Source organism: Dipodomys ordii, unplaced genomic scaffold, assembly GCF_000151885.1.
Source record: "Dipodomys ordii isolate 6190 unplaced genomic scaffold, Dord_2.0 Scaffold13, whole genome shotgun sequence".
NCBI classification, from domain to species: domain Eukaryota; kingdom Metazoa; phylum Chordata; class Mammalia; order Rodentia; family Heteromyidae; genus Dipodomys; species Dipodomys ordii.
The window spans coordinates 17,094,519-17,114,478 of NW_012267229.1; the positions used below are offsets into that span (position 1 = coordinate 17,094,519).

Genomic DNA, 19,960 nt, shown 5'->3' on the forward strand with positions numbered 1-19,960 from the left:
TCTTGAGGCAAAGCCAGAAGTACCTCCCATTCTAGGATCTTACAAGTGGGTGTGGGTGGGGCCAGACAAGGATCCATCCTCGCTGGAGTACTCTGGCCGGGCTTCTGAGGCTCCGTCTTGGCCACAGGCTTGTTCTTTTTCCTGTTCACTGGCATCCACTGGGAAGGCAGAGTCACCACCCAGTGGTCACTGGAGACCCTGCTTTACCTTGAATGTTCTCTGGCAACGGGTAGCTGCTGTCCTCCAGGCACAGCAAGGCTAAGGGGGCAACCCTTCCCTGAATCTCCAGGGACCAGGCTGCTGGAGGTGGGAAGCTCAGTTGCTCTGTCACTCACTGGGGGCGACTGCCCTCTCCTCCACACCCCAGCCAGACTCGGATGGGTGCAGCCTGCACTTGGAAGGAGAGTGGCGGATGGCAGAGCGGGATGGCCGGACAAAGCAGGAGGTGAGAGACTGGGCACTACAGTCACAAACAGTGTCCTAGGAAGAGAAAGGGTAGATGTCAGGAGGAGCCCAGAGGTACTGACCACCCTGCCCAGGGGCCAGCAAGGAACTGGGTTTTAGTTGTGTATACCATCAGTTCCCAGGGACCACAGTGGGTCTTTGTCTCTGGCTGTCATTTTTCGCTCGTTAAGTCTGTAATGGATACTCATTTTACAGTGGTCTAGAAGACACAGAAATGAAAGGAAACCTTGTCCAAGGTCCCACATATCAAAGATAAATTCTCAGGGGACAGGGGTAGTGGCTTATGGCTGTATTCTTAGCTATGAAGGAGATAGGAAGATCATGGTTTAAGGCCAGCCCAGGCAAAGTTAATGAGATCCATCTCAAAAAAAAAAAACAAAAAACAAGCTAGGCGAGGTGGTTCAAATCTGTAATTGCAGCATAATTGCAGAATTCAGGTAAAAGAGGCAGGAGGACTGCAGTTTGAGGCCAGTTCTGGGTAAAAATGTAAGATCCAATTTGAAAAATAAAATAAAAAACAAAAAGAGCTGGGAGCATGGTTCAAATGCTAGAGACCTTACCTAATAAGTACAAAAAAATTTTTATTACATAAAATGTAGTGCAAACACATATATTTGCCCAAATGACCTCATCCCTTACACATCCTACTCTATAATAGCAAACCAAGAACACTTTTCTGTCACTATGTTCATCTAGATCTCCTTTTAAATGCTGTGGCTTTTGACACGTTACATAGTATGCATTTAGCAGAAATGTTCAACAAGCTAGCAATTTTAATTGCTATAACATATTTCTTGTTTTATTTTGACTTTAATCATTTTTAATTTTTTTTTCTGGTGCCAGGGCTTGAACTCAGGACCTCCCTCAGCTTGCTCTGGAGCTCTTTCACTTGAGCTCCATTTCTCACACATTCCTTGGAGGTGGAATCTCCCTGGCTTTTCTGGCTGACAGGCTTTGAATTGGGATCTTCTAATTTAAGCCTTGTGAGAAGCTGGGATTTCAGTCATGAACCACCATATCTGAGTGTGCAGACATTAGGAAGAACATTCCTATATGCCTTTCTGAGACAGTATTACTGGATGAGATGAACTCTGAAACTAACAGACTAAGTGAAGCAGACTACTTACCTTATGTGAGTGGTTAAAGTCAAATGAAGACCTGAATAGAATAAAAAGTGAATGCTTCCTGCCAGGATTTTTTTTTCATGCTCCTAGTCTGAAACTGAAACATGGGCACTTCCTGGGTCACAAGGCTGCTAGTTCTTAGACTAGGACTAGACTATTAACTTTTCTGCTTCTCAGCCTTTTGGATTCTGGCTAGAACCAAACTATCAGCTCTTGTGAGTCTCCAGACTACTGAGCTGCCCTACAGATCTTAGAACTTGACAGCCTTCATAATCACAGAAGCCAATTCCTTATAATCCCTGACCCCTTCATAATCTGTTTCCCTCTTCTATTCCTCCTCTCTCTGCTTCCCACCATACTTTTGTAGTGCTGGGGATAGAACCCAGTGTCTTATGCATACAAGGCAAGTGCTGTATCACTGAACTATACTCCCAGCCTGGACAAGCTCTGTTTCTGAACTTGCTGATACTGGGGCATGACTCAGGGCCTCATGCACTTGCTCAGCTTTTTTGCTCACAACTGGTGCTCTATCACTTAAGCCACATGTCCAGTGCTGGCTTTTTGCTGGTTAATTGGAAAGAAGAGTCTCTCAAGTCTTTTCTGCCTGTGCTGGCTTAGAACCATGATCATATTTATCAAATATGTTTGAAAATTTTGTTTTTTTATGTCTTAATCTCCTTTCTGCAACTCATACTTAATAAAATAATCTGAAGTGTACAAAATAGTCTTGCAGGCTGGGAATGTGGCTCAGTGGTAGAGTGCTTGCCTAACATGCATGAAGCCCTGGATTCAATTCCTCAGTACCACATAAACAGAAAAAGCCCAAAGTGGTGCTCAGGTGCTAGCCTTGAGCACAGACAGGCTCAGGGTCAGTGCCCAGACCCTGAGATAAGCCCTAGGACTAGGAAAAAAAATGGTTTTGTACCAAGCTGTTTGCCACAGCATTATCTGTAACAGAAACTAGAAACCACCAGGTGCTGGTGGCTCATGATCCGAGGATTGTATTTTGAAGCCAGCTTCAGCAGGAAAGGCCATGAGACTTATCTCTAACACATTACTCAGAAAAAAGCAGAAGTGGTTCTGTGGCTCAAGTGGTAGAGCTCTAGCCTTGAGCAAAAGAAGCTCAGGGACATCGCCCAGGCCTTCATTCAAGCCCCAGGCCTGGCCAAAAAAAAACCCACAAAAAACAAGAAACTAGAAACCAACCAAACATCTAGTAGCAGGGAAGCAGACTGCCTTAGATGATCTCAGTTCCTCCCCACAGTCCTCCTCACTTCTGTGTGCCCCAAACTATAATCCTTGATAAGTCTACAGCACACCACAAGGAACCATCATTGACCACAGTAGAGGGAGACCAAGGGGGTACACCTTACTCAAACTGATCAAAAAGTTTTAAGTTCATGTCATGAGGTGCTTGAACTGGAAGATGTTATAAAACCAGAGCTGGAGCAACCTATCTATTGCTTGTAGAAATGCAACAGAAGGAAAGAGAGGAGGAAAAGAACATAGAAGAAAACAAAGCTCTAAAGAAAAGAGAGAACAGGGAGAAACTGCTGATGCCTTCAGGTCTTAGTTCTAGATCCTATAAGATACTCCATCATCCATCTAAAACATTTCTTTCCCCTTCAGCATGCCAACTCAGAAGCATCCCTTGACTAACACTCAGTGCCTGACTCAGTAGAATTGATGTGTGGAGAGTGTACAGCAAAGCTTCTTAGACAATGTGAGTACTCTGGTGTGAAGTCAGGTGGATGGGGCAAGGGGGCAGGCAGGTTAATATTTAATTCCATTTTCGGAAGTGGCGCTGTGGCTCAAGTGGTAGAGCACTAGCCTTGAGCTGAAGAGCTGAGGGACAGCGCCCAGGCCTAGAGTTCAGGCCCCACGACCGACCAAAAAAAAAAAAAAAAAAGTTAATTCCATTTTCCAGGAGCGAGAGGAGAAAGGTCTCTAGTTTGTAGCCTTTGCCAATTTTCCTGGCATCTGTCCTGCCTCTGCAGCCAATATGCATGGAGAAATTAAAAAACACAGGATGCTTTCAAAAAGCCTCTGAGCACAGCACATCACCAGGAGCAAGAAAGCAGCAGATACACCCCTTCCCTGAAACATAGGCTAGAGATCTCTGCAGAGTACTAGGAAGGTAGCTGATCGAGCCACACTCACCATTATCTCCTGGCACTCAGACCATGTGACCACTAGGTCTGTGTCATTCCAGAGCTTCCCTCATAAGGAAAAGGGCAAAGTCTATCCACTTACCTCATTAGGAAGGATTGAGACTCCATCTCCATCACGGGGGACACCATCCTTGCCCATCTGGGATGGGTTGGTGGTTCTGGCATCCTCACTGCCAGATTTGGCTGCCTTCTTGTTCAAGATCCTGGCCATGCCCTCTGGCTGATGGTAGCTGGCAGGGGAGAGAGGTTCAGGTTTCTTGGAGCTCTCTTCTCCTGCTACCGATGTGGGGCTTGGTGCACGGCCGCACACATTCCGGAAGAACTCTTGCACAATGCCATACTTGGGAGGCTCGGGCTTGGCCCGGGCCTCAGTCATGCCCAGTTTCCAAACAGATTCAGTGCTGCCCGAGTGCTCCACCACACTGAAGAGGCTAGACAGTCCATCGTTAATGTTCCTCAGCACTGGGCTGTCCCGAGTGGTGGTGGAACGGGCCCAGGCCGAGCCATTCTGCTTGCCCTGGTGCAGGTTCCACAGGCTGCGGTCCTTGGTGCTGTCCAGTTTAGACACAGACCTCCTCTGCAGCTTTGGTGAGCCATACTTGGGTGAGCAGCATGGCCGCTCAATGCGTGGATGCACCTTGTCCAGAGAAGAGGAGATCTGCTTGCTGCGCACAGACATGAGTGAGGAGCTGCGGGGAGACCAGCTCTTGCTATGGAGGCTGCTGCGGGGCGGGTCAGTCTGCAGGCCCACGCTGACCGTGCGGATGGTCTGCGTGCCCACACTGTCCAGGCCTACCGTCTGGCTGGATGTACTCTTCACTTTCCTCTCCAGTGAGCCCGAGCGCATGGCCTGCCGCACACAGTTAGTGATCTCCTTCATGTCATCACTCATGTTGCCTGACATTTCAAAGTCATGCAGGGAGGCTGGGAAAGCAGGCCCGGCTGCTGAGGGGCTGCCCCCGGACCCCCCATCCAGGCGCTGTCGGGAGAAGTTGCACAACCATCGTCCATATGAGCTCTCGGCTAGCCCATCAGCATCAGCTGAGTCTTTGGGCTTGGCTGTGGTAAAGAGGAAGCCAGGCTCAATGAGGATCTTGCCTTCCTTGTCATGGACCACAGGGACACCCAGGCGCCGAGCCACCGGGGGGCTGTAGTAGACTCGGATGCCCGTCTTGTCTGGAGCTGTGTAGCTGCGTTGCATCTGCCTCCCGGCAGGATCCTGGCAGGCCAGGGATCCCAGGCGGCTGCAGTCCCGTGGCAAGAGCCCAGGATTTTCCTTGGCTTCTTTCTCTGCATCTACTGGCTCGGTACTCACAAAGGTAAAGGCAGAGCTGTTGGGTAGCTTCTTGCCCCGGGCATCTCCACCAGCAAGGTAGGGGGAACAGTCGAGCAAACTTTCAAATTCAGACATGGAGGAAACAGATTTGGTCCTGGGCAGAGCAGAGGAGAAAAACAGGATTAGTGAAAATAGTACACACACTGCTCAATTGTCCTGGGGCCCACATACAGTAAGCCTGCCTGAGTTACCTCTCCTAGACAACACCATGGGTGGCTTCCCCAACCCCTTTGCATACACCCCACCCTACCTACATACCCAGAGCACATGTTCCAAACACCTGCTTGTATGTGATTTACTTGTCCTCTGTAGAGGAGGCTCTACAGCTCAGGGGTAGCACCCTAAACACAGCCCTCAACACAGGTTGGGTAAGATTTGGTGAGTAAGCACCCAGGCCTCCTGTCCCTCAGATGAGTGGATCTGAGTAGTACATTCTCTTTTGGATCCCAGAATTACTCACGAAGCCTGAAATCCAGCTCCCGACAGAGTCACCTAGAGAAAACTCCTTTTAGCGGCTGCTCCCTGTTCCTATCTTACTTTTAAGTATTTTCAGAAAGCCTCTCCCAAATAAACCATTTGCATGTAAGTCCCCATCTTAGGGTTTGCTTCTAGGGAAACCCAAATTTAAATGCCAAGAAATCCAGCACAGAACTGGATATGGTGACACAATCCTGTAATCCTAGCACTCGGGAGGTTTAGATAGGAGGATCACCAGTTTAAGGCTATTCTAGGCTACATAGAGGAACCCTGTCTTCAAAACCAATCCAGCACAGATCTGTGTGTATTGCATGAAGATGTAAAATGCCAGGTATGTGAGAGCTCACTGTACATGTCTAGCCTCTGAAAAGCTCTAGGGGGCAGCTTTTCTTGTCTAGAAATGGCAGCACTGGAGTCACAATCCTCAGGCTCAGGGCCCACTTTGCCCTTGTGCTTCTGGGCTGCTCTGTGTGGCCTCTGTGGGGCTCTGTCTCCCTCACTCCTTTCACAGGTTTCCTAATGGTAGAGACAGGGTCTCTTTAATCTCAGGGGTTCCCCTGAAGACAGCACAGGGTTGGGTTGAATGGATGCTGCTCAGTAATTCCAGGAATAAATGGGTATCATGACTATCCTAATGTCTGAGACAAGAGAAAACAATCCCCAAAGGAGCTAAAGGGTGTCTCTGCCAGCAAGAACACCCTGGGGCCCAAGTGTTCTCCATGCTCAGAATCAAACAAATCAACAGTAAACTATAGGCCAGATTCCCCATCATTCCAAGCTTTCTAACTCCAAAGAAGAAAACCATTATCTGGGTAGTCTTCCAACTCTAGTAAGGGGAAAGGGTGGGTAGATGGGGTAGGGTGAGCACCTCTTTAAGCCAGTTCCCCCAAGCTCAGCTTCAGAAGCAGCTTCCTTGTCATGGATCTTCTCACTGCGTGTCTGAGGAGGAAAAGTCAGTAAGGATAAGTGGCCACCAGTACAGGAAAGGAACTAAGCCCAGACCCCATGCCTGTGTCTCCTCTGTTGGGGAATATGATGATGAGGTCAGCAGCAATCTGACCTATTGGTCAGTTTCTGGATGCTTCCAACTCCCCCACCACAGTAACTGTGACCTAGGCTGGGCCAACTAGAGCGGCAAGAGTGGCCCTAGGGAAAGAGGGATCACTTAGAATGTATCCCAAATGGGGTGGCAGCAACAAAGCACCTAAAAGCAGCTGTTCAGTTGGTGGTGACAGCAGTGACTATGGAGCTCCAGCTCTGGGCTTGTACTAGAGGCATGGCCCAGGACCAGCATGCTTACCAGTCCTGCAAGCCCCAAGAAAATCCTCCCACTTCAGCATCTGCTGTTTGCAATCAGGTCTTTTGAGTGACACCACTTCCTCAGGTTGCCATGGGGACAAAAGAGGAGGAGGTGGAGGAGGGAAGGGACTGTGTGTGACATTTTACTGCCTATTGATCTATGAACACACCTGAGTCATGCATACAAATTTCACCAACATGACCTTACTGATTGATCTCACACCCAGGGCTTTGCCAGGATGGAATAGTTGATCCTTATTTATCAGTGACACAACTGGGGCCTAGAAATAAGGCAGTGAGTTGACCAAGATCATAAAGTTATGTAGAGGTCTTGTTTTCTACACAGCTGAAACCAAGAAAGGCCTAGGGTCTCTCCACAGCATAGAAGGACAGCAGAGGCTATCCCAATCATGAGCAGAAAACATGGAGTAACAGGATGTCAGTGGCTTATGCCTACAACCCTAGCTATTCAGAAGGCTGAGACCTGGAAGATCAGTTTGAAGACAGCCAGGGCAGAAAAGTCCATGAGATTACATCTCCAATTAACCAGCAAAAAGCTGGGCTGGAGGCATGGCTCAAGTGGTATCATGCCAGCCATAAGCAAGCAAGGTGAACTGAATAATCAAATGAAGCCCTTGAGTTTAAGCTCCAGAACCAGAAAGAGAGGAAAGAAAGACAGACAGAAAGACAGACAGACCATGAGATAAAGGCCCCAGGGCTGAGAAGCTCAAGATGCAATGGAGTAGCCTGTGGGACATTAGGGCATCCTCTTATCATGTTCCTATAACCAGGGAACTTTTATTTTTTATTTTTTGCCAGTTCTTGGGCTTGAACTCAGGGCCTAGGCACTGTCCCTGAGCTGCTTTTGTTCAAGGATAGCACTCTACCACTTGAGCTACAGTGCCACTTCCCGCTTTTTCTGTTTATGTGATACTGAGGAATCAAACCCAGGGCTTCATGCATTCTAGGCAAGCGCTTTACCACTATGCCACATTCCTATCCCTTAGGGAACTTTTATGTAGCAATGAGCCAAGAGAACCTGGCAGCAGTGACCTTCACCTCTTTCCGGCTGTTGTCCTGCTTCTCCAGGTCTGCATGCTTCAGAAGCCAGGGCTCAGCAGCCTTTTGCAGCTGAGAAGGGAAAGACAGCACATCAGTGGTAGGAAGGGCAGTGCACAGGGATTGTTCTGAGCAAAGCTACTCCCCAGGTTCTGCTCTGCAGCCCAGAGGATCCCCAGTATGGATCTAGAACCACCATCTCAACAGGGAGCAGCTCTGAGCTACCTACAAGCTGCAGTTAGGAAGTAACACTGCCTAGTTGTAGGCATCCTGTGGAAGTCATCTGGACCAAAACAGTAACAGCTACTCTTATTCCAAGGCACACATCGTGAAACCCAGGGACCCCACTGCCACCAATGGTGGCCAGCACTAAGGGCTCCTGGCATCCCTTCCTCAAGGTGCTATCTGATTGCTTTCTCAGAGCTCCATCACCTCCAGGGGGTATGTGACAGAACCCACATGCATTCTCACCTATACCAGTGGGTGTGCCTGTGAGATTCAGGACTGAGAACTGGTTCAAACTCAGCAATTAAAGGGCAGCAAGCCAGGCGCTGGTAGTTCATGCCTGTAATCCTAGCTAGTCAGGAGGCTGAGATCTGAGGATCATGGTTCAAGGCCAGCCCAAGCAGGAAAGTCCATGAGACTTTTTTCCCTCCATGAGACTCTTATCTCCAATTAACCACCAGAAAATTGGAAGTGGCATTCATTGTAGCTCAAGTGGCAGAGTGCTCCCTTGAGCTGAAGAGCTCAGGGACAGCACCTAGGCTCAGAGTTCAAGCCCCATGACCAACAAAAAAATAAAGGTGGGGGGCAGGAATGGCAGTGGCCACAGTATAGTAGGTCACAAGGTAGAGTGCTCTGACAACCCACCTGAACCTGTCACTACAGCCTTCTCTCCAGGATGACCCTGGGCAACCAGAACCCACTTACTGTCAAAGGACAACAGTCATTAAGGTCCTAAAATCAAGCATGGGAGCACAAAAGCCTTAGCTCAGGCCTTATGGTGTCTCCAGTGGTTTAACTCCCCAGTGTATCAAGGATTGTGGAGTGGATCACGGGTAGACTGGTAAGCACACATGCTCGGCTTATCTATCCCTGCCACTGACTATACACAGGGTTACCAACTCACCCTGGTCCACCCAGGACTTTCCCATGGTTAGCATTGAAAAATCTCATGATCCTGAAAGCTCTTCATTCTGAAAAACCTAACACTGCTGCAGTCCTAACAGTGGAAGTCCAGGAGGAGCCCCCTCAGTCCCATGTAGACCAGGACAGGTTAGTCACCCTGCTTGTACTTCGGCCTGTATCTGAGGCTTTGCTTCGTAGAAACCCAACAGAAGACAAATAATAAAATCAGTAACACAAAAGTAGCATTAACATGAAGACATGGCAAAAACAGATGAAGATGGAAGGAACAAAGTAAGTTCCTGGGACACTTACTGCTTTAGAGCAAAAGGGTGGGCCTAGATATGCTGGATACTACCCCAGGTATTCTTGTGGCTATCTCCTTTATTCCCACAGCAGCCCTGAAGACAAGGAGGTCAAGTCCAGTTATCCTCACTGTACAGATGAGGCCCAGAGAGAACTGACTCCATCAGGCGTACTTAGCAGACCCAGGTGAGGCTGGGAACGCCTGGTCAGAAGCTCTTTCCTCCCTGCTGCTTTACCAGGCTAGTCTCACTGAGAGTCTGGTCTAAAGAATGTAGAGCCAGGCATGATGGTTCACTCACTGCTATAATGCCAGCAGCATTCAGGAGGCTGAGATGGGAAGAGTAGGAGTATGAGGCCACCCTGGGCTATGTAATCACAACTTAAAAAAAAAAAAAAAAGAAAAAGCCTGGGAAGAAAAGTCCCTGTGAAACTCTTATCTCCAATTAACCATTCAAACTGGAAGTGGAGCTGTGGCTCAAAGTGGTAGAACACTAGTCCTGAGTAAAAGAGCTCAGGGATAGCGCCCAGGCCCTGAGTTCAAGCTCTATAACAGACAGACAGACAGACAGACAGAAAGAAAGAAAGAAAGAAAGGGGGGGAGGAAGGGGGAGAAAGAGAGAGGTAGGAGGAGAGGGAAAGAGAGAAAGAGAAAGAGAAAGAAAGAGCACTGCTTTGTGGGCCTAGTTTGAACTGAAGGAGGCAGAGCTGGAGGACCAGCAGGTCCCCCATAAGATCCCTCCAGAGGAAACAGGAACAAGAGATGGTCCAGACCTGATAGCTGGTAGGTTCTGCCTATGAGCTGAAGTGTGTCTCCAAGTGGCTAGGGAGCTGCTCTCACATTTTGAGAGCCTTTTAAAAATACTTTGAGAGTAAACAGGAGGGAATCCTTCTCTGTAGACAGGAACTGGTTTCATAGTGCACACAGATGCACTGGATCTACTTTCCACATGGCATGTGCTGAGATTTGTCTGGGTGCTGCCTGTACTCACCAGGTACAAGCTCCCTCAGAGGAGGCCAGTGCCTGCTAGTGGGCTCAACCTTCACAGAGAGTAGGGGTAACCCTTAGAGGAGGGCCATGCCCTCAGGAAAAGATGCAGGGCTGAGGATAAGGAATCAACCAGACGTGGAAGCTCTTCCAATTCCTTTTTCGTCCCTTAATCATTTTATGACCATGGCAAGTCACTTTACCTGAAAAAGGGATAGTGATTGTGCAGGCGGTTGGACAATTGGGCACAGCTTGAGAAGAAATACAAATGGTCAATAAAGTCATGAAGAGATGCTCACCTTTACTAGGAACCAGAGAAAGGCATAGAAAAGAGAGAAGATAGAGCAAAGCTGGTCTTCAAACCATGCTGGGGAGGAGGGGGTAGCATTCCTGGACATGGCCTCTCTGGAGGCTGGCTGGGCAGCTCTATCAGCTATTCAGGAACTTGTCCTTGAATGTAACACTTTCATTTCTAGGAATCCATCCTACAGAAATATTCATGCATGCACTCTTGTACACATGTGGGGGGTGCACACTGGGGGACTACCTTCAATAATGAAAAAAAACTGGAGACAATCTAGATTTGGTAGATATGGAAAAATAAAGTTTTTCTATATGTCAGGAATATAACATCAAGCAATAGTTCAATTCAATGAGGCAGACTATAAATAACACGTACATTATAATTCAATTAAAATAACTACAAAGCAAACAAAGCCCCGTGGATATAAATTTAAATAGCAAGAAAAGGAAGGGAGCCAGCTGGAATATACTCTTGTAATATTTATGTTTTACACAGGATAAAGTCCTGACTGCTATAATTAAAGTAACAATTAAAAGAAAGGAAAAAATCAAAATAAAGAGTGAAACAAAGGAAGTTCTAGGAGCCGGACGCCGGTGGCTCATGCCTGAAATCCAACTACTCAGGAGGCTGAGATCTGAGGATCATGCTTCAAAGCCAGCCCGGGCAGGAAAGTCCGTGAGACTCTTATCTCCAATAAACCACTAGAAAGCTGGAAGTGGCGCTTGGCTCAAGCAGTAGAGCGTTCACCTTGAGCTGAAGAGCACAAGGATAGTGCCCAAGCCCATGACCGACAAAAATAAAAATAAAAAAAAGAAGAACTTCTAGGGACCCAAGCCTTGAGTTCAAGACCTGGGACTGGCAAAAAAAAAAAAAAAGAGTAGAGCACATGTGGTGGTGGGTGGTTGCTAGGGCATGATGGGAATTGTAGAGGGGGTATAGCTCTCACTGATTGCTTTTCATTCTCCCCTCTTCTGGTCAAAGGATTCCAACTTTCCCCTGGGAACCACTCCTGGCCCTTCCCCCTCTGCTCCTGCTTTTGTTCCTCTCTAGGGATGGGCACATGACTCACACCTGACCAATCAGAACCTGGCAGACATGAAACTCTCCTCATTGCAATGGCTAAGCTGTAAAATATGATCATGAAGCTAACAATGGCCATATTTGGAGATCATTTGCTTAAGGAAGACTAAAGCTAACACAGAAGAAAGCAGGCTTGACAGAGACATAGAGAAGACCTAGTTCTTACTGTAATTTCTGAGCACCAAAATCTACCAATACCTGAAGGAGACTCTCTTCAGGATTTATCCAGCACAGGGAAGGCTCCCCAGCCATTTTCCCTGTGGTTCAAACCAGCTGGAGCTGGAACCAGCCTCACCTGACTCAGGCGGTTCTGCAGCTCCTTCACCTGCTGTTCCACTTGCTGCTTCTCACCCTGCAGCCGCTCCACCAGCTGCAGCTTCTCTTGGCTCCAGTTGCGCTCACTGATCTGCAGCTGTCGGGTCAGCTCCATGACTGCGCTGTAGGACTCAGCCAGGAGATGCTGCTGCTCCTCACGCTCCCTCTGCAGGGCTGCCTTCCAGTCAGGCCCAGCCCGCTCTCCGGCCCCCTTCCCAGTCTTCAGCTCCATCTGCTGAAAGAAGTAGTCTGGTCAGCCAGCACCAGCAGCCCCTCCACTCTTCCCTGCAGACTGCCAGCTGGACACCAGCAAGGATGGGGAAAGAGGGCCTTGTGAACCCCCTACACTAAGCCTCCTCACAGCAGGGCTGGGAAGCTCTTTCTGGAAGCCAGTCTCTCCTCTTAGAAGCCTCACAAAAACTCATCTAACTCATTCCTCAGCACAAGAGTTCCAAGGGCTAAGTGCCCCCCGGTCACTCAGCTACTACACAGCTGATCCTGGGGCTTGAACTTAGAGCCTGGGCACTGGCCCTTGGCTGTTTTGCTCAAGGCTGGCACTCTACTAGTTAAGCCACAGCTCCACTTCTGACTTCTTGGTGGTTAACTGGAGATAGTCTCACAGACTTTCCTGCCCAGATTTACTGTACAGCTGCAATCCTCAGATCTCCCATCTTGGTTAGTTAGGATTACAGGCATGAGCCACTGGTGCCCAGCTCCTAGATCTTGCTTTTTATGCTTTATCAACCCTTGCCAGCACTACAGGTTCAGGTTAAAGGGGAACATCTCCATCTCTCCTCTTGGAAAGCTGACCCCACCAGTACACATGGGCCCTCACATGTGGGACAGTCACACATGTGCACGTGCAGTCGTGACATGCCCAGGTGCGGGCAGCAGTGCAGCATGATGACTTTCCTGGCCCTGGTCTCAAGGCGGCAAGGAAGATGTGCAACCTGGCAGCTCGATGCCCAGCATGGATCTGGGATGCAGATGCTGCTGTGGTCATTAGGAAGAACAGGAGTTTGCAAACACTGGGGAAAGGTGAGACTGGAGTTGTGGGTGACTAGGTAGGCAGAGGCCTAAGGAACCTTCCCCAAGCTGGAGGCCAACCTTTTCATTTTTCAAACTAGAGTGGGCTGGCAACCTGCTCCCAGGACAGGTTGCCACAGCACAAACCAAATTCCCAGAGGTCTCTTTGGTCAGGTGGTTGTTGGGGAAACCCTCAAAGCCAGGTAGCAGTGGGCTGGGAGATCCTCATGAGGAGAGAAGGGACCAAATGGGGGCAGCAGGCAATGGTAGTCCAAGCAGGTGCAAGCAAGGTACAGACAGGCCTGGAAGTGTCTAGCCTCACCTCACCTCACCTGTGAACCCACAATGCAGGAGAAGTGCCTAGCAGTCTTACTCTTCCTCCCCTGGCCCACTGACTCCTGCTCCCTGAAGCCCTTGCTGTGTGATGCTAGACAAGTCTTCTGCCCTTTCTGGGGACCAGGTGAAATAGCCTCCAGGAGTGGGACTCGGGCATCCTGCTTCCAGAACTAACCACTGAGGGCTTCATGAGAACCAGGAGAGAGTGTCTGGCAGGTGGGGACTCACCTGAGCAGCATGGCCCTTGAGCTCGGCCCTCTCTGTCTCCCAGGTGGCCTTGGCCTTGGCAAACTGCTGCTGAAGCTCTGTCAGCCCACGGCGCTCGTCCCGGAGCAGCCAGCACAGCTCCTTCAGTGTTACCTTCATGTCTGCCAGGGTCTTGATGTCCTCACTGGGCTGCAGGCAGGACAAGGCTGAGTTAGGAACTTCAGGAAGGAAAGGCCTCTGGGCTCTGAGTGCTGGCACAGGAGCACAGCTGGGACCTTGTCCAGCCCTGGGCAGGCCTGGCTACCCCTCTAAGTGCCAGCCTCACATAAAGGCTTCTGAGTTATAGGGGAAAATTGTGCTGCCCAGATCCCACTGAATCACAGTCTGCCTCTGAGGCTCTGCAGTGCCTAGGCTGTGGGTCTCTTTCCCTTTTCAGGATCTGCCTTTCACAGCAGCTAGGCCTCTGTGGGGCCTGCACAGTGTGCCCAACTCCATCTCAACTCCTATCTCCTGAGCTCAGCTGTCACCCAGCTCACTGGGTATACTGCTCCCTCTGACCCATGGCTTCAGTTGAGGGTTCTTAGTCCCAGACTGCAAAGGCCCCTCTTCCGATGACTCCAGTTTGATACCCACTACCCATCCCCCAATTTCATACAAATGAAGCCATAGCCAGTATCAGAAAATCTTGCCATGCTTGGCACACATAATCCTCTAGGTCCAGAATGGCCTTCTTTCTGTTCTCTATTAGTGAACTTCTACTCACCTTTAAAACTCATCACCTACAACCCTTTCTCTGTGATACCGTTCCCTATACTCTAATTGTTTTACAATGCGAGGGATGGAACCTAGGGCCTTGGATCAGTGCTCTGCCACTGAGCTACATTCTTACTCACCACCTCACTTTTTTTAGGTATTAAATTTGAACTCATTTATTCACACTTGCTGGCAGACTCTACCATTTGATCTATGCCTCCCTCTCCCATTCTTTTTGCTTTAGTTATTTCTTGGGTAGGTCTCATGTTTCTGCACAGGGCTAGCCTTGAACTGTGATCCTCACATCTCTGTCTCTCAAGTAGTTGGGAAATAGAGATTACATCATTCCTCACTATTCCCGGCCCCAACAGAATTAACAACTTTCTTGCCTGTGCCTCACAGTCTGCCATCTAGTCTTCTATCACTGTCCTGGAATGACTTATGGACTCCAGACTGAGCAACTTGCGGGGAGAGGGGTAGTGACCAGGTAGTAACCTTTTGCAGGTCTAGTACCCAGTGCCCAGTGCCTGGCTGCACCAAAGGTGGCAGCAGCAATCACAAAGGGACAAAGGAAAGACAATAAGGAGGGGCAGGCAGGGACTGGGAACGTACTGTGTTCTGGGTCCAGCTGTCTCCTGTGCATGCCTTGTTATCTGGCTGCTGGGCATTTATCTCCTCTTCCTCCATCAGCAGGTACAGCTCCTTCATGCTGTTTACCTATGTGTAAAAACCACACTCAACAGGGGGTAGAGAATGTTGCACCTGAGGCTCAGTCCTGGGATCAGGGGACTCTGGCTAGTAGCACAGCTAAGAAGGAAGGAAGAGGTCCAACTTTAACCTGGACCCCTAGGGGGGCCTTCCTGGCTGAGAAGCACTACTTAACATCTTTTTTTTGGGGGGGGGGTCTGGTCCTGGGGCCTGAACTCTGGGCCTGGGCGCTGTCTCTCAGCTCTTCAGCTCAAGGCTAGCGCTCTACCACTTGAGCCACAGTGCCACTTTGGCTTTTTTTTTATCTGCTTATGTGGTGCTGAGGAATGGAACCCAGGGCCTCATGCATGCAAGGCAAGTGCTCTACCACTGAGCCACCTTCCCAGCCCCTACTTAACATCTTTACTGTCTCAGCAATCGTGGGGGCATTGCTGAGTCACTTAGAAGTAACCATGTTGACAGACTGGGCCAGGTGAGCACTATGGGTGGACCCACTGTAGTAAAGGGTAAGAGAGACAGAAGGTTTGGATGGATGGGAGGGACCCTTTCTGGGTGGGGGCATATGTTGCTGATGGATTCTGGAGAGGAGTCCAGCCCCTCCCAGGGTGCCATGCAGCTGGGAATGAAGCCTCAGTGGGCTGTTAGTCACCACTCATTTATCTGCTCATCAGTCATCTAGTAAACACCTGCTAGGGCCAGGCCCAGTGTAAGGAACAAAGTGTCAGGAACTGTCAGGAGCAACACAGACAAAGATCCTGGCCCCTGAGCCTACAGGAATACAGACAAAAATAAGTGGCATGGACAAAATGCTATTTGATATAGAACATCCCATAATGGCAGTTTCTACAGAGGAAGAGAAGAGGGAAGCAGGTAGGCTGGACTGCATGTGGTCAATGAGGGCTGTCAAGAGAAGGGGTACTTAGGAAAAGTCCTGAAAGTAGTTAGTGAGCCATGAGAATACCTGGAGGAGGAGAACTGCAAACAGAGGGTGCAACATGTGCAAAAGAGCTAAGGTGGAAACGAGCCTGTTTGAGGAGGAGCCTGGAGGAAGTGAGAGAGGTATGAAGAATAAGGCCATGGTAGAGACTTGACCTTGACTCCGGGTGAGAACTGCGAGCCAAGGAGGGACACCAAGCTGACTTTTGGTTTCACAACCTGGCTTTAGCTGAGACACAGCTGTACTGGACCACTCCAGAGTGTGTGCACACAGACCACAAGCTGTATGGTGCTACAAATGAGGGCAGAGGCTGGGAGACCAGTTAGATGGCAAAAGCAGTCATTCAAGCAAGACCTGAAAGTGACTAGAACAGGGGCAATGGGGATAGTTGACTCTGGGGACAGCGCGGACAGGATTTGCCAAAGGATCGATGAGGCACTCTGGGAAGAGATGGGAGAAGATGCTGCCTCTGCTTTTGGCCTGAGCAAGGAGCAGCTGTCATGACGTACAGGAAGTGCTAGGTGGTTTTGGACAAAATATTCACAAAGCCTTTTGGGCACCTACATGGATCTGTCAAATTCTGGGGAAATGCCTAGGCTGGAGGAAGCATTTTGGAACTCAAGTGTCCAGAAGAGGTGTCTGAAACCTCTGCCTCAAGGGAAGCAGAGTAGGGAAAAAACAAAAAGACTTCTTTCAGACTCTGACCTAAGAGCTGAGGTCAGGTGACTGGGGGTGAAGCTCAGAGGCAGAAAGAGTACGTGGCATGCATGAGTTCCTGAGTTCCATCCCCAGCACCAGTGAAGGATGGGGTCATGAACAGGGAAGTGGAAAGAAAATGGAGCAACCAAAGGAAGAAGGATTCCAAATGTTGCATGTAGGAAGATAATGAGGCAGGGAAGTATGTAGGGGAGGTGGGGTGGTGGGGAATCAATCTGCAGGAATCAATAGCCCAATTCCACCCCTGGTACAAGAATTGTTCTGTCTTTTGATAATCTGAACACAGACAGGTACACAGTCCTTCCTCTGGAAACTTCAGGGCTTAGCCTGGTTTGTTTTGGTTTTGGTGCTGGGACTCCCCTCCAGCCAGGGTCATTGCACATGGTAAGCAAGCGTGTGCAACTCAGATGCTAGCCTGAAGCTTTGGAGCCCTTACTGCTCCCCAGTCCTAGCCCTCAGGCTAAGCATACCTCCAGGAAGTCATCCCCCTCGCTGGGCAAGCCCTTGCCCTGCCGCCAGCGCTTCAGGAACCATCTGAGCTTCATGAAGAGCAGTAGGAAGTTATGCTTGAATTGCTGGGACTCCTGCACCAGCATGTTCTTCTCCTGGCTCCAGAACTTCTGTTCTAGCCTCCGTTGCAGGCTCAGGCTCTGCAGCTCAAACTCTCGCCTCAGCAGCGCCCTCTGCTGATCCTCCTTCATCTGTAGGGTTCAGACAGACACTGGCTCAGTTCCTGGGCGGGCCCAGATGAAGGGCATGGGGGGGAACCTGGTGGTACCTGCCAGTGATTCCTATCCGGATCCTACCCAGGGATGATGAACTCACAAAAGCAGCTGCAGTCACAGTCCCAATTCAGTGTGAAAAACCACCATGTGATCATACCCTGAGCACCTAGTGGGCAACTAGATGTTCCCATGACACAATAGATGAGGGACCCACAAGGGTGAGGGACAAAGATGAGAACAGGAAGGTGACTATGTGGAGAGCAAGAGCATGCTGGGCTCCCAGGAGGCTGATGGATGCAACATCCAAGGCATCAACTTGGATCATGGCTAAGAAGAGCCAGAGATATGGAATGTGCAACCATGGGCAAAGCACTTCAGCTCTCTCTGGGCCTCATTTTCCACACCTATAAAATGGACACCCCTTACAGAGGAGGACTGGAGGCTCTAAAGGATGTAAGGGATGGGTGTGCATTACATGGTTCTGATTAACGGATGCAATGGGACTAGCAAATGGATCACCAGCCAGGCCTGTCAGGAACATTTCATACATGAGAAAGTGAGGCCTTGAGGGGAAATGGGATTGGCCTGGTCACACAGGCGGCCCATGCCAAGTCCAGGACTCCAGCCCAACATGGCTGATGCACAATTATTAGTGTACTGACACCCTAGTAGGATGTGGAGCTGCAAGTCTTGGGCTGCAGGGCCTTCTTACCTTCTAGGTGAGACCCAGGTGTCCCCAAGGACCCTGCCTTCAGATATTTTGCTTGTTTTTGCAATGCTGGGGATGGAATCCCGAACCCCTCACATGCTGGGCAAGTACTCCCTCTGAGCAATTCCCCAGCCACTTTGCTTTCAGAGCTAGGAGGACAGACTGAAGTAGGTGCAGGGCCTCAATGTCACCCACCTGGACCAGTTTCTGGTTGAAGTTGTCGGCTTCTTCCTTCCGAAGCTGCCGCTCCTGGGAGAGCTGCTCTTGCAGGCCCCGGAGACTGTCATGGGCCTCAGCCAGCACCAGCTGCAGCTCCTTGATCTGTGGTGGGGGTAGGGGGCACAGACAAGAGGAGAGAGGAGAGGGAGGCTGTGGTCAAAGGATGGAAGGCAGTAGGGACCAGTAGCAAACTAGACCCAAGCATCCCTCTAGAGCAATGGCTGTCCCAGCTGCAGTGGGTGGTCATGTCAATTAAATACAACAAACACTCAAACGTATATATTGATTTGTATGTGTGTGCATGCATGCACACACCGGGGCTGGGTTCTGTCCCTGAGCTTTTGTGCTCAATCCTACCATTCTACGTCTTGAGCGACAGCTCCACTTCTGGCAGAGTCTCGTGAACTTTCTTGCCTGGGCTAGCCTTGAACTCTGGTCCTCAAAGTCTTAGTCTCCTGAGTAGCTAGGACTACAAACATGAGCCATCAAAGCTGAGCAATGGTTATAATTTTAACTTAATTTTACTCTTTAAAATTTAGATGAAAAAAAATTGTGAAAATTAAATTTGATTCTCTCATTTACTTATTTAATTTCTGAGATGAGGGTCTGGCTATGTAGCCTGAGCCTTGAACTCTAAGATTCTAGTGATCTTGCCTCAATCTCCTGAGGAGCTGGGACTACAGGTATGCACACCACAACCAGCTGTGCTATAAATGCAAAAACTTAGAAACAATTTAAATAATAAACAATGGGGACAAAAACAGTAGTAGGCATATATGTAAAAATTCATCTAACTGTACACTTAAGGGTACTACTATCCTTTATTGTATGTATATTATTAAGTAATAAGTGACAGGAACAGACTAAATGTAAACAGTGGTTAATTATATGAGCTTGACTTTTTTCTTTACATCTTTTTTTTGGGTTGGTTGTGAGGCTTGAACTCTGGGCGTGGGTGCTGTCCCTCAGCTCTTCAAGGCTAGTGCTCTACCACTTGAGCCACAGCGCCACTTCCGGTTTTCTGAGTGGTTTATTAGAAATAAGAGTCTCACAGGCTGGGCACTGGTGGCTCATGCCTGTAATCCTAGCTACTCAGGAAGCTGAGATCTGAGGATCAAGTTCAAAGCCAGCTGGACAGAAAAATCTGTGAGACTCTTATCTCCAATAAACCACTAGAAAACCGGAAGTGGTGCTGTGGCTCAAGCAATAGAGTACTTTCTTGCCTTGAGCTGAAGAGTGCAGGGATAGTACCTAAGCCCAGAATTCAAGCCCACAACCGACCAAAAAAAAAAAAAAAAAAATAATAAACAGAAAAAAAAAGTGGAGTGCAAGCTAGGTAACTGATGAAAAAAAGAGTCTCTCAGCCTTTCCTGCCTGGGCTGGCTTTGAACCGTGATCCTCAGATCTCAGTCTCCTGAGTAGTTAGTTACAGGAGTGAGCCACCAGCGCCTTGGCTTTTCTTTCTTTTTTTTTTTTTGTAGGTCGTGGGGCTTGAACTCTGGGCCTGGGCGCTGTCCCTCAGCTCTTCAGCTCAAGGCTAGTGCTCTACCACTTGAGCTACAGCGCCACTTCCGGTT

The 19,960-nt window shown here is 49.2% G+C and overlaps 1 protein-coding gene across 1 annotated transcript in view; it reads right to left on the reverse strand.

Annotated features, from left to right (window-relative positions):
* Positions 1-242: 242 nt before the first annotated feature.
* Positions 243-19,960, reverse strand: part of Soga1 (suppressor of glucose, autophagy associated 1) — a 50,643-nt gene continuing 30,925 nt past the window's right edge. Inside the window, exons 7-15 of the mRNA XM_013010697.1 lie at positions 18,360-18,485; positions 17,201-17,431; positions 14,981-15,085; positions 13,637-13,804; positions 12,027-12,278; positions 7,932-8,003; positions 6,442-6,512; positions 3,843-5,190; positions 243-480 (exon numbers count right to left, since the gene is read on the reverse strand). Coding sequence (XP_012866151.1) covers positions 328-480; positions 3,843-5,190; positions 6,442-6,512; positions 7,932-8,003; positions 12,027-12,278; positions 13,637-13,804; positions 14,981-15,085; positions 17,201-17,431; positions 18,360-18,485 — 2,526 coding nt within the window. The 3' untranslated portion in view covers positions 243-327. The remainder of the gene's footprint in view (positions 481-3,842; positions 5,191-6,441; positions 6,513-7,931; positions 8,004-12,026; positions 12,279-13,636; positions 13,805-14,980; positions 15,086-17,200; positions 17,432-18,359; positions 18,486-19,960) is intronic.